Below are 13,703 nucleotides of genomic sequence, written 5' to 3' on the forward strand. Positions count from 1 at the left end.
CATTGTCTCTCTCGCTCGACAGTGAAGATTTGAAGATGCTGTTGATGAAGATTTGAAGCCAAATATTTGAAGATTTGAAGATTTGAAGATGCTGTTGAAGAAGATTTCGATTGATTCATAATCGAGATTCATAATCGGTAAGCCTAAATACTTCTCTTTGTCTTTCTCTGTAACGTTTGACACATCTTCATCGATTCATCTTCATCGCTCGAATCTTACTCTCTGTAATGACACATCTTCATCGCTTAATTTGTAACATGTAAATTGAACATGAATTACTCTATGTAGTGGTTGATTAATCTGTAATGTTCATCTTCATCTTCATCGATTACTTTTTGTAATGGTTGATTAATCTGTAATGTTGGAAAGTTGATTGAATAATAATAAATTCAATCTGAGCATATTGAAGATTGATCTGTAAGCTTCATCTTCACTGTTTCGAAATGCTCAGATTAATCTGTCTCTGAAGGTTAATTGAATAATCTGAGCAAAAATTGGAACTGCTGTTTGGAATACTCATTTGAGCAAGAAACATTACCAGCAGTATCACCTTGTTATAAATAGAAAAAATGATTCAGAATTACAAGAATACCATCCTCTGTTTTTTCAATTTGGATTTGTGGAGAGAACAAGTGGAAGAAATTAAATGCAACTTTTTTTTATTTATTTATTGTTTTGTATCTTTGCAATTTTGTTTCTTCTCCCTCTACACATTCATAGAAGTTTTAAAAGGGGAAAGAGACAAGTGGCCTATTATGCATTTAAGCTCTTACTTATGCATTTACTCTTACTTATGTAACTTGGAGTTGTTTTTTTAATGTCATGAGGAAAGAGACAAGTGGCCTATTATGAAATATGTTAGCTGTTTCAGATCCTTCCAATTTAGATTAATTTTTAAATTTTATTTGTTATTTTTTTAATGTTCATTGTTTAGACAAATGTGACACTGAATTTTATTTGTATTGAATACTCGTATGCAGCAGGTTGTCTTTGGTAGTTCCAGCATTTTTACATTTCTTGTTGATTTATGACTTCTTTTTTGTGGTATAGATTTATTACTTCTTTATGCTTATAGAAAATGAGCAGGAGTTCTACGGAATGACTACTAGCTCCGTATCCTATTCACACCATTTGCTGGAGAGTTTACTGGAGTTTTAGTTGTGCTTTATAGACATGAAAACATTTCTACAGTAGAATAAAAGAAAAATAACTCATTCAGATTGTATCACTATATATACAAGGCTAACAGTGACAAAGACACATGCTTCACATGTGAATAGGTGAACTATTTATAAATGACTATCTATTGGTGAGACTGAAAACCTGTTTTAGTATTAGTATCAGTTGCATGCACATTTTGTACATATGATAATTGATTACATGTTTAGTCCGGTCAACCTTTTTTTGTTGATTACTATTGTGCTGGAAAACATTGGCTTATGGTGTGTGAATTGTGAATTGGTATATTTATGTTTATATATACCCTTTTGGGAATGTCCAGTGCAAATATTTATTTTTGGAACCATGTTTTTGCCCAAAAACAGTTGATCATGTTATGGAAGCAAGCAAACAATAATCATTGTTGATTGACATAAAACTGCATGATTCTAATTTAGTTACTAAACAATAGTTTTTTTTTTTAAGAAAACTATTTTTAGGAAGACAATCCATTTAAATAAAACATTAAAATTTTACCAAGCAGGGTAAAAAAAGTGTTTAGTGACTGCCACCGTTATGACTTACAGGCTGACCAAGTGATATGGGATCGGTCAGGTCAATGGAAACAATCCACTCTAGATAAATATCAATGCCATTGATTGTGCTGATAAAAAATGAAAGCAATGTTATGGATGCAATTAGGCATCTGCAGAGGCCTGAGGAGGCCATTGGAAGGGTGTAAAGTTGAGTTGAAAGAGTCTTTTTTCCTCACAATGGACTCTATCTTCATCTGTTTCTATATATATATATAAATAGATAGATGAGAGAGAGAAAGAAAGAGAAAGAGGTGGAGTTTCCTATGAAATTGATGGAAAAACCCAGACATAGGGAAAGGAAATAACAATGAAGTGGTTTTGGTTTAATATCTTCACATGTGATTTTTACACATGCCGGCAGAGTAGTTAAGAAAATATAAACATTACTTATGTTCCAAGGACCTAGCTGACTCCGGCCAAGGCATATATATGTACAATGCCTTCTGCCTTCTGTCTTCTGTCTTGTTATGCATGTCAAGATCCTCATTTATACAATCCAATCTCATATCTTCCATCTCTTCTCTATGTAACCACAAGTGGCACGTATCTCTGGTTACCACATGAGAAAGAGAGAGAGACCTATCTAATGTTTTGTATCCAATTAGTGAAGTAGTTTGCAATTTTAAGTAATCTTGCATCCTTATCTTCTGGATGGAAGAGGTCCTTACTTCATCTACAATATAATAAATTAAAAATGCTAGGAACCATGAAAAATTACTCTGAAATTTACTTTGAAAGTGAGGTGTATGAGGTAGTTTTAAATTTAGTAGGAAGTGAGGAGTACTTGCAATGTAAATTATTGATTTACTTTCAAGATAAATTTTCTGAATATGTAGTGTTGTTGATAACAAATATGTGATTTTTGTCGTCTAGTCACATCTTTCACTAATTCAATTAATTGTTGTTAGAGAGCATTTTCAATCTTTTGTACTTAAAATTGTGTTCAAGATGATTAGTCCACAGTTGACCATTAGTCCAAATAGTTTACTAGCTAGAATGGATTGTTTGGCCTCATAGCCTAAAACTCTTCTCACCACCCTTATTCTGAGGACAAATAATGGAAGAAACTTTGGTCCAACTTATAGAAGGTTGGCCAAAGTAGTTGCCTAAGGACTTTCACTGTTTAGTTAACAGATGGCCATACTGAACGAATTTAGACGTTCATTTAAAACTAAATCCTCAACCCAAACAGAGGTGCTTCCAGCATGGTGAAAATCAAACTCACCAGCGACATCATGCTTACACAAATAATAAGCTTAATCACAAATTCAAAATTAGAAAAAAGAGGTCATGCCAGCTCTTTTTTAGTTTCTCAACCAAGTGTTTTCCATTAAGATTTGATTAAGTCTTATTTGATATAATTTCTCCCAAATGAGTTCAAAACTCCATAATAGCATGTTATATGTTTATGTGTTGTTTTTATTATCAAGTGTAGAGCTTCATAAAGATTTTCTTTCTTTTTATAATGAATGTTTACTTGCTGTGGTGGTTACTTTTTACCTAGGTATGTAATTAAGCATTCAATTTTTAAGCTCTTTTGATTTATTTTTTTTGATTTTCTATTTAATTTAATTTTTCATATTTTTATTTTGTTGTCACTACTAGAAATATGATCTTTTGCGTCTATTTTTTTACGACCGATTGTTTAATTTAATTTTTCATATTAAACAGTTAAAGAAATAGAAAGATGGACAAGAATTGGATTGATTTGCCAAATCGGATGTCAATTGATTACGTGAATGGGATTGATAATTTCTTGAGATTTGCATACAACAATAGAGATGAAAGTTTATCGATTAGTTGTCCATGTCGATTTTGTAGTAATCGATACAATTTTTCACGAGAGGTTGTAAGGGAGCATCTTATTTCCAATGGGTTCGTAAAAAAGTACAAAAATTGGATTCATCATGGGGAATCCTATGTCCAATTACATGGTAACCAAGAAAACCAAACATTAATGGCGGATTCAGTGACTAGAGATGATGTGGTTGGGATGGTACAAGAGGCCCTGGGAATTCCACATATGGGTGTTGAGAATGATGAACCAACTGCAAGTGATCCAGACCAAGCAGGGGCAAGTGATCCAGCCCAAGCAAGGGCAAGTGATCCAAGCCATGTAGAGGAAGATGACCCGGTTCAGATAGGGGCAAATGACGAAACTTTGAAATATTTTAAACTTTTGGAAGATGCACAAACTGATCTGTACCCGGGGTGTCACAAATTTACTTCATTATCATTCATTGTTCGAATTTTGCATATGAAGGTGCTCAATCAATGGACTGACAAGTCCGTTGACATGTTACTTGAACTTTTGAATGAGGCTTTTCCTACGGGCACAAAACTTCCAAGCTCATATTATCAAGCTCAGAAGGTTACTACAGATTTGGGTTTCACATATGAGACTTTTGATGCTTGCCCCAATAGTTGTATGTTGTTCAGAAAAGAGGATACAAAGCTTGATAAATGTGTTATATGCAGTAGTTCTAGATGGAAACAAAATGGTGGTGTTGGAAATGATGAAAGGGAATCTGGTAAACGGGTAGCAGCAAAACAGATGAGGTATTTCCCTTTGAAGCCAAGGTTGCAGAGATTGTTTATGTCATCGAAAACGGCAAAGCTCATGAGATGGCATGCGGAAGAACGAGTTGATGATGGTGTGTTAAGGCATCCTGCTGACTCCCTCGCATGGAAGGACTTTGATCGGCGAAACACTTGTTTTGCTAGTAATAGTCGTAATGTACGTCTTGGGTTAGCTACAGATGGATTCAACCCATTTAGATCAATGAACATAGTTCATAGCACTTGGCCAATTGTGTTGATTCCGTATAATTTACCACCATGGATGTGCATGAAACAACCAAATCTGATTTTGTCTGTGCTGATTGATGGGCCAAAAGGACCTGGCGATAAGATCGATGTGTATTTGCAACCATTGATTGAAGAGTTGAAGGAATTATGGGATGAAGGTGAACAAACATTTGATGCATCAACCAATGAAATGTTTCAATTGCATGCAGCTTTGTTATGGACAATCAGTGACTTTCCTGCCTATGCCAACTTATCAGGATGGAGTACGAAAGGTGAATATGCTTGTCCTTGCTGCAATGTGAAAACTCAATCATATTGGTTGAAGCATGGTAGGAAGTATTCATACATGAGTCATCGTCGTTTCTTACCAGTTAATCATAAATTTCGAAAGGATAAAGTATCATTTGATGGTAGTCGAGAATGGAGACTAAAACCTCAAATTTTATCTGGATCTGAGACGTTGCATCAGTTGGAATCAGAAGGTGTCCTTAGTCAGTACAAGAGGAATGACCTGAAGGAAATGTTCAGGAGACAAGAAGAGAGGGAAAATAACGGAAGAAAAGGCCATAATTGGAAGAAAAAAAGTATATTCTATGAATTGTCGTATTGGGAGCACAACTTAATAAGACACAATCTCGATGTGATGCACATAGAGAAAAATGTCTGCAATAATATATTGTGGACAATACTAGGAGTTGGAGGAAAATCCAAAGATAATGTGAATGCTCGACGTGATTTACAAGAAATGAATATCAGAAAACCATTGCACTTGCAGTCAAGAGGGTTCAATAAAGTTTATGTACCTCCTGCACAATTCACAATGATCAATGATGAGAAAGATATGTTTCTCAAAGTACTCAAGGAAGTAAGAGTACCAGACGGTTATGCATCCAATATCTCGCGACATGTGCGCTTACAAGATAGAAGTATTTGGGGTCTTAAGAGCCATGATAGTCATATTTTGATGCAACAACTTATTCCTTTAGCTATACGGAGGTCCTTGCCTAAGAATGTGATTGAACCATTGATTGAGTTGAGCACTTTTTTTAGACAATTGTGCTCCAAAGTGAATCGTACAAGTGATTTGGAATATATTCAGGATCGTATAGCAATAACTCTTTGTCATCTTGAAAAAATTTTTCCACCATCTTTCTTTGACATAATGGAACACTTGCCTATACATCTTGCTGATGAAGCTTTGATCGCTAGAGCAATACAGTTTCGATGGATGTACCCGATTGAAAGGTTTCTTCTTACATTGAAACAATATGTGCGTAATCGAGCTCATCCGGAGGGCTCAATAGCTAAGGGGTATTTGATGGAAGAATGCATGAACTTTTGTTCTCGCTATCTCCTTGATGTGGAAACCAAATCTAATCGACCGAGGAGAAACAATGAAGGTGATAACAACATGGGTCGAGCTGTAGGCGAAAGTACAACATTTTATCTTAATGATAATGAATTACAACAGTGTCACCGATATGTGTTGTTCAACACAAGTTCAGTTGCACCGTTCATAAGGTAATTTATCACTTTCCTAGTATTGTAAAATTCTAAAGTGAAATCTATATGATATTTACTATTCTCTTCCAATTTACACAGCAAACACCTTGAAGTCATTAAGAGCAAAATGCCACGTGCAAGCGATCATCAAATTCAATCTGAGCATTTCGAAACATTCTACACTTGGTTTAAGGACCATGTATGTATTTAGACATTTCATTTCACATATCTAAATATACATAAATTTTGAGTTGGAGTTGAAGTTGAATTTATATTTGTTTTTTTAATAGGTTCAGACCTTGCGAAGGACAAGTAATATTACATTTACTGAAGAAATCAATAGATTAGCAGATGGTCCTCATACTTTGGCTAGGCGGTTCAATGGTTACATTATCAATGGGTTTCGTTTTCGTGTGAAGGCTGTGGATGATCGTCGGGTGACTCAAAATAGTGGTGTAGCTTTAAAGGCTGATACAATGAGTTATGCTAGTCGGAAGGACAAGAGTCCTCGCGTCGGTGCTGTGTACTACTATGGACAGTTGACTGATATTGTCGAAATCCGGTACACTAACAATATGAAATATGTGTTGTTTAAGTGTGATTGGATTGATAACACTAGGGGGAAAATGGAAGACGCTTTCAAATTCACATTAGTCAACTTCAATCGTTTGTTGTACCCAACCGATCGTGTTAGCAATGAACCTTTTATATTATCATTCCAAGCCGAGCAAGTTTGGTATGTTCCTGATCCTTTGGAACCAGATTGGCAAGTTGTGGTAAAGATGTCTCAAAGAGGTCTTTTTGATATGAATTCTAATGATGATCCTCAAGTTGAACCCTATATGACTCAACATTTGGAAGACAACGCTGTGCTTCGTGATGAAGAAATTGGTTGGGTGAGAGAAGGAATAGAAGGAGCAACAATTGATGTTGATGAAGATGGTTGAACTTCATTTGTGATTGTTGAGGAAGAGGGTTGAACTATACTCCGTGTTTCTTAGGTTTCTATTATTTGCAAATAAGAAAAGTTTAAATATTGTTAAAATGTCTCGTGCTTAATTGCTGAATTTGTGATAAATTTATATATGTTTATGTGTTGTTCTATTATCAAGTGTAGAATTTCATAAAAATTTTCTTTCTTTTTATAATAAATGTTTACTTACTGTGGTGGTTGTTTTTTATTCAATTACAATGTCGGTTCTAATAGTTACGAGCGTAGGAGACATCGTTGTGGACTTGCATACGGATCTCTGTTCTTTGAAATGGCCAATGCAATTGAGAGGGAAATCACTACCTTGCAATTGAAAGTATGTTAAAGAGTTTATAGGTAATGTTTATGTTTTTTATTCAATTACAATGTCGGTTATAAATTATTTGTTGATATAGGAAAAGAAACTTGTTACGGAGATAAAGAGAACTGCTAAAACAGGAAATGAGGTACATTCTGGAACGTATTTCTCTTTCTTGTTTTTATATTCAGATTTATCTTCTTATTTTTATTTGTATTTGCATTCTGCAGGCAACAAATAAAATTTCAGCATGTCAGCTAATCAATCTTAGGCAACAAATAACAAAATTACAAGCTTGCTTACAACAAATGTCCCCAGTTAAGCAGACTGAAGAGGAAACTGAAGAGCTAACCAACCAGGTTCATTGTTTAATTTTTCTTGTTCTTCTATTGGTTTATGTTTTTTATGAATCGAGATGATTTATGTTTTTTGTTATTGTTAATTGAATAACACATGTTGGGTAGTTTGTTTATTTATTTATTTATTTACTTGACAGGTCCTAGATGAAATTGGAGTTGATGTTGCCTCTCTAGTCAGTATTCGTAGGAGTTTTTTTTTATGACTTTATCTTGTTAGTTGATGCTATTTTTCATGTATTAAATTGGTTTTGAATTTGACTTGCACTCTTGACAGTTATCAGTATCGCCAAAAGGAAGAATTGTTGGGAAGACAACCGAGGATGCTAATAGGTATCTTATGTTATATTATAAGTAAATTGCTATCCATATTTCTTGTGTATTAACCTTTTCATATTTCTTTCATTTTAGGATGAAGCGGAAGGTTAAGACCTTTAAGGCCCCTTGCATTATGGATGAGGCTTTACGTGTGCGGGCAAGTCCCTCGCTACCTTGCACTATTGATGGAGCATCTTCTCCATATGTTTCGAGGTAAACTTTATTGCTAAAGTTTTATTTGTTCTGAAACTAATTTGTATCATTTGTTGATATTTATATCTTGTGTTATATTATTAGTAAATTGATATCCATATTTCTTGTGTATTAACCTTTTCATATTTCTTTCATTTTAGGATGAAACGGAAGAGGAAGACCTTTAAGGCCCATTGCATGATGGATGAGGCTTTACGTGTGCGAGCAAGTGCTTCGCTACCTCGCACTATGGATGGAGCATCTTCTTCATCTGTTTTATCTCCATATACAGTATCAACTACCTTAACACGACGAGGTCGAGGATTTGCCCGAGGGATAAAGGAATGGGGTACAGGCACTAAGATCCAAGTAAAATTTGATGATAAGTTTCAGCCAGTGGAGGATGATGGCAAAAAGTTGAAAGGACAATTAGGGTTGATCGTGCGCAGCGGGCATAGAGTCCCACTTACATATCTCAGTTGGAATGTGATGCATGTTGATATAAAGGAGAATATTTGGCAAGAGGTGAAGGTATATAGTTTTCCCTTTTGCTAATTACGGTTAGGGTTTATGCTTAGATTTTTGAATTTTTCCAAGTTATTAGTTATTTGATTTATGATTTCTTGTTAATTGTGTTTAGTTATTAATTATTAGCTTGCTTGTGCATTTGTGTATGCTCTATAATTATGAGGATGAAATTGGCTTTCAATTTGTGCTTTGTAGGACAACTTGGTATACTGTCCAGATGAATTCAAAGAGGTTTGCATGCGACTTTGTAGGACATCGTGGAAAGATCATAAAAGCAAGACAAAGTCCAAGTATTGGGTTCCATTCAAGAATGATCCGGACATTGCTTCTAGAGTACTTAGTAACATAGTGCCAACCCAGTGGAGGAAACTTGTACAATATTGGGCGAGTAAAGAAGTGCAGGTATATGTATTCTTTATAAAATTTTAATTAATGTTTTAATGATAAATAACTAATGTTTGATATTCTAACCAATGTTATAGGCGATTGCTAAGAAGAATTCTTCTAATCGGGGATTTCGTGGGCCTCCACATACGACCGAAAGGACATCTTTCTCAGATATTCGTTTCAATGTATTGATCTTGTGGTTGCACCTAAGGCATCATCTGTGACTACAATTGCTGCTGTAGCTGCAGCCGCAGCCGCACCTAGTGCACTTGGTGTGACACTTGTGGCTGCAGTTGTGGCTGCACCTAGTGCTGCATTTTTTACTTATTATGTTGTGAAGACTTGAGCTCCTAACTTGCAAAAAAATGCAGATGACACATAAAGGAGAGCGAATATATAAGATGAGTCTCTGGAAGAGGGCACACAACCTGAATGATCCTGATGTGGTAGCAATTGTGGTATGTCTATGGTTTACATGTTTTTACACATATTTTGCTTTTTACCAAACATTGTCCTTATGTTTTCAAAATGTAGGAGGAATATAATGCGCATCTTTGGAAAGTTCCTAAGGAGCAACATACGATTGAGTATTGCGGTGGGATTTACCATAAAATCCTTGGGAAGGATGGACATGGGTATTGCAAGACCTATGGGAGAGGAGTGCCCTGGAGTGCGGTGTATGCGCGAGGAAGCGGCCCATCCCAATCATTAGCAGCCCCTTCATTTATTGATGAGATCACACAGCGTGTGACACAAGACGTTGAGTCTAGGTTCACTACGATGATCAAGAACCTAACGGCACGTGTTTTGTTCTTAGAGTCACAGGGTATGGCTGGGAGTATGAGCTTGAGAGAGGTGCAATACTTACAAATTGACGAATTTTACGTTTTATCAATTTGCATATATACATATGGAAATTATTAACACATTATACTAACATATTGTAGGTGTCAGATGCATCTAGTGGGCAGCAAGCTTCAAAAGAAAATGAATAGGTATGCCACTCTACTATATTTCTGCATGTATTTATGATATTTGCTGCGTATGAAGTTCTTGAAGGATATCACTATATTTCCCCATGCATGTATTTATGATATTTGCTGTGTATGAAGAGAATGTATGCAGCACAAATACTCAATTTTTCATGCCCTACACGAAAGAACGGGTACATTATGTCATTTATTAATTATATGGCTTCAAATGATTAAGAACCTAGCTATCCACCAACTTGGAGTTATCCACTGCAAGGTTATTTTAGCATAATAGTAAAGTGGTCGTTCTCTCACTTTTTTGGGTCTAGAGAAATTCTTTGAAAACTCTTCGTGTTTTGTTTTCAGACGTTGAGTCATGGTTATAGAATCTCATGCTTGCCAAAAGGATGCTCGACATGATGGAATTGTCAAATTAGGATTCATGTCAATGCGATGACACTTTGGATTGTTATTATAGTTGGATGGCTTTCGGCATTTGCCACTTATAAGTTTTATAAATAAATAAAAAAAGAACTTGACATAAAATCAAATGTCTTTGTTATTGAACGTGGCCATTGTTCATATCTATTCTGTTTCCTTTTTGTAATAAGCTTTCATATTATCAACTGTCCATCTTAGAAAAGGAAGCACTAATGATGAGCTTTAAGTTTATGCTTTGGCACTGTCCTGAGAATCTTTTGTTGTTGGGATGCCCTGAGGATTACTCAGCATAACTTAGCAGGGTATAACTCTAAAAAAATGGCACTGATGTTTTCTGCAATGTAGGAATGTAAACTTTACAGGTGGATTGCAACCTTGTGGATTGTTAGTGCCTATGATTTATGCTTGTTGGTATCTAACTACCCTTTTATTTTGTTATTTCAGATAATTCAGCAGTCTGGAGTGATTGAGTTTGATGGGTTGCGTTTCGGAAACATGCCTGCAGTTGGCCAGATGGTAAAAAAATAGCATATCAATTACATGAAGTGAAGTTTTTGGTGAATGTCTTATTCTTTTGTTTTATGTATTACGTGGTTCTAAATTTGCATGCCATTGATTATGGTAGTGATCTATTGAATTAATTTTGCCTGGTGCTACTTTGTTAGATCATTTCAAGTTCTAATGACTTTGCAAGGATGAAAAAGTTATTGCTTTAGGGCTTATTATTATAATTGGGACTCGTAACTTGTAAGTGTATGTGTGATGACAGAATACTCATCAAGCTGTTCACTGTTCTAATTCGGCTCCTTCCTTTGGCAGTGCAATTGTATAACAGTCACACCATTTGTGATTGTATTATGTGGGGAAGAATGATAGGTGAAGAACTAGGCAAGAGGGAACGTTCTTGTGAGCCAAAAAATTTTTTTAAAGCTTTTTGTCAAGGAAACCAATCAGAGTAGTACCTTTGTTAATTAATTGTGATGCTTAAATGAAAGGAAGAAAATATTTACATGGTATTGACCAACTCTGTTACGTGGAGGCTGTATGATCAGTGTGTTTAGATGATCTTGCATATCGGTGATAGAGCTTTAAGTGGATTAAAAATTAACTTTCTTTTTTAATGCTGTAAAGGATACATATTGAACCACATCTATTTTGCAGAGGCTTTTTATCTATTGATTTGTCATTTATTAGCATGTCATGGTGATGGAGAACATTATCACATGCTGTATTTAATAGTAATGCCTAGTTTTGGTAGACAAGTACATAAGATGACTTTCCGCGAAATTGTTGGAGTTTAACCTTTGGCATAATATGCACAAATTGGAGTTTTCCCTAGTGCTTCCCAGCTGCTTTCTCTAGACCTTGATAACTGGAGTTTTGGGCTCCTTTTTGATGTCTTGCCTAGAAAAATTACTAGGATTCTTCCCCTATAAAAACGATGTACTTTACCCCTAAGGTTTTTTTTTATGCATTTCAACATTTCGAAAGTGATTTTTTACGTTACGGGCATTTTATGTACTACTTCAAATATATATGTACCTGATGGAAGAATTTTGTGCACGGGTAATTTTAACTAATTTGATTATTCGGATTGCATCTTTGCAGGTGGTTGCAGGTATGACCGGTAAAAAACAAGGGTAGTATGGATATTAGAAGTAAGCAATGATTTGTCTTATCCTGCCTCCATTCCCCTTCTCCTCTTACTCTGATTAGAGATTGGAATAAGATTTTTTTATCATGTGAGAACAAAGAATTATTGTTGCTACTGGTTATTCACCTTTATTTTTGCTTGTGGATTTTAATGCTGTTAACACATGTGGTTTCTCATGCTATCAATCGGAATTGGATGAGCTCCATAAGAAGCTTAGTTCTGCATGTTTGGTTGTCTTTACTTGATTGCATTTTTATGTCTTCTCACAATGATGTTCCCAGTCCTTTAAAGGCCTCGTGTTAGATCTTAAACCTTTAGTTCATCATTTGGGCTTTGAAATGCTTGTGCTTCATTGACATGCCTTTTATAAGTTCTATTAGTAGTATTGTATACTGGAAGTGTTTTGACAGATATTACCCCAACTGGAATATGATGAAAAAAAGTTTCACATATTAAAAGTAATTGTTTAATTGTGACATTTTTTGTTTTTATTTTGTTCAAGCTTTAATATTTGACGAAAATAGGAAGAATATCTAGAGGTTAGCTGTGGGTTTGATTTGTCTAATTTGTTTGATAAACAGCTGGATAGGTAAAAGGGCTTTAATGTTTCACAATTTGTTTATTTATTTATTTATTTTTATTTTTATTTTTAATTTTTTGCGACGGTAGCAAGATGGTCGCCAAAGATCATGTTAGTATTTTTCTTTGTTTTTTGCGACGGCAAAATAGGGGTCGCCATAAGTAGTTTAGGTGGTCGCAAATAATTTGCGACCGTTGCTTTGCCGTCGCAAAAAGTATTTGCCACCCCCATATTCGCGACCCTCATTTGCCGTCGCATGGGCCGTCGCAAAAAGTCTTTTGCGACTGTTTTTTATTATTTGCGACGGTTTATGGCGGTTGCAAAAAGTATTTTTTTTAGTAGTGTAACAGAATCAAAACAATACAAAATTAAGATAAAAATCTTAAGGCATCCACAGTGAGCTGCCAAAGGAGCTGTCATTGCCGAAAACTCCCCCAAATAGAAAATACTATTTTTTAACAATTCACCAAAAAAAACAAAAAGACTAAAAACAACAATAATAACAAAAATAATCACAAACAATAATCAAGCAATATCAAACAAATTTCAAGCAATCTCAACTAATCTCAACTATTTTAAGCAATTCTCCATCATCATAAATGCGATTTCAGAAAAATAAATACCTGAACTTCAAGATGTGTGATACGTTTCAGACGATTTCAGTAATCTCAAACTTCGTCTTGTTCGTCTGCTTGCTTTGTCTTAGGGTTTATGTGGTTTGGTGGGTTTAGGCTCCAAAGGGTATAGGGTTTAGAGAGAGATAAAACAACCATAGCCTTTAATTTAATTACAGTTTGATCCCAATATTTCTTACTATCTTCAAAAAGTTCTAAATTTTTGTATATTTTTTTGAAAACAAATATTTGTATGTACTTTATATATGTATTTTTGGAAACACAATGATACATACCTTATAATTAAA

The 13,703-nt window shown here is 35.0% G+C and overlaps 2 protein-coding genes and 1 long non-coding RNA gene across 7 annotated transcripts; all 3 read left to right on the forward strand.

Annotated features, from left to right (window-relative positions):
- Positions 1-3,441: 3,441 nt before the first annotated feature.
- On the forward strand, positions 3,442-5,671 carry LOC145802739 (uncharacterized). Its single transcript, XM_082895503.1, has 2 exons — positions 3,442-5,558; positions 5,662-5,671. The coding sequence occupies exons 1-2, from the start codon at positions 3,442-3,444 to the stop codon at positions 5,669-5,671; spliced, it is 2,127 nt and encodes a 708-aa protein (XP_082751629.1).
- A 105-nt stretch (positions 5,672-5,776) lies between these two features.
- On the forward strand, positions 5,777-9,282 carry LOC145802931 (uncharacterized). 5 transcript variants are annotated; one of them, XM_082895824.1, is made up of 8 exons: positions 5,777-6,083; positions 6,165-6,264; positions 6,356-7,713; positions 7,851-7,886; positions 7,988-8,043; positions 8,122-8,241; positions 8,382-8,751; positions 9,000-9,282. In XM_082895824.1, the coding sequence occupies exons 3-8, from the start codon at positions 7,498-7,500 to the stop codon at positions 9,018-9,020; spliced, it is 819 nt and encodes a 272-aa protein (XP_082751950.1). In that variant the 5' UTR covers positions 5,777-6,083; positions 6,165-6,264; positions 6,356-7,497; the 3' UTR covers positions 9,021-9,282. The 5 variants fall into 5 exon arrangements, with proteins under 5 accessions (XP_082751950.1, XP_082751951.1, XP_082751949.1 ...); XM_082895825.1 differs by having other exon boundaries at positions 8,382-8,745; XM_082895823.1 differs by lacking the exon at positions 9,000-9,282 and having other exon boundaries at positions 6,356-7,372; positions 7,452-7,713; positions 8,382-8,817.
- Positions 9,283-9,713: 431 nt separating this feature from the next.
- Positions 9,714-12,542, forward strand: LOC114268730 (uncharacterized). The gene is made up of 3 exons (XR_014345393.1): positions 9,714-9,990; positions 10,083-10,130; positions 12,156-12,542. It is a non-coding gene; the product is annotated as an uncharacterized LOC114268730 (long non-coding RNA).
- Positions 12,543-13,703: the final 1,161 nt, after the last annotated feature.

Source organism: Camellia sinensis, chromosome 11, assembly GCF_055761805.1.
Source record: "Camellia sinensis isolate YWXY chromosome 11, ASM5576180v1, whole genome shotgun sequence".
Classification (NCBI taxonomy): domain Eukaryota; kingdom Viridiplantae; phylum Streptophyta; class Magnoliopsida; order Ericales; family Theaceae; genus Camellia; species Camellia sinensis.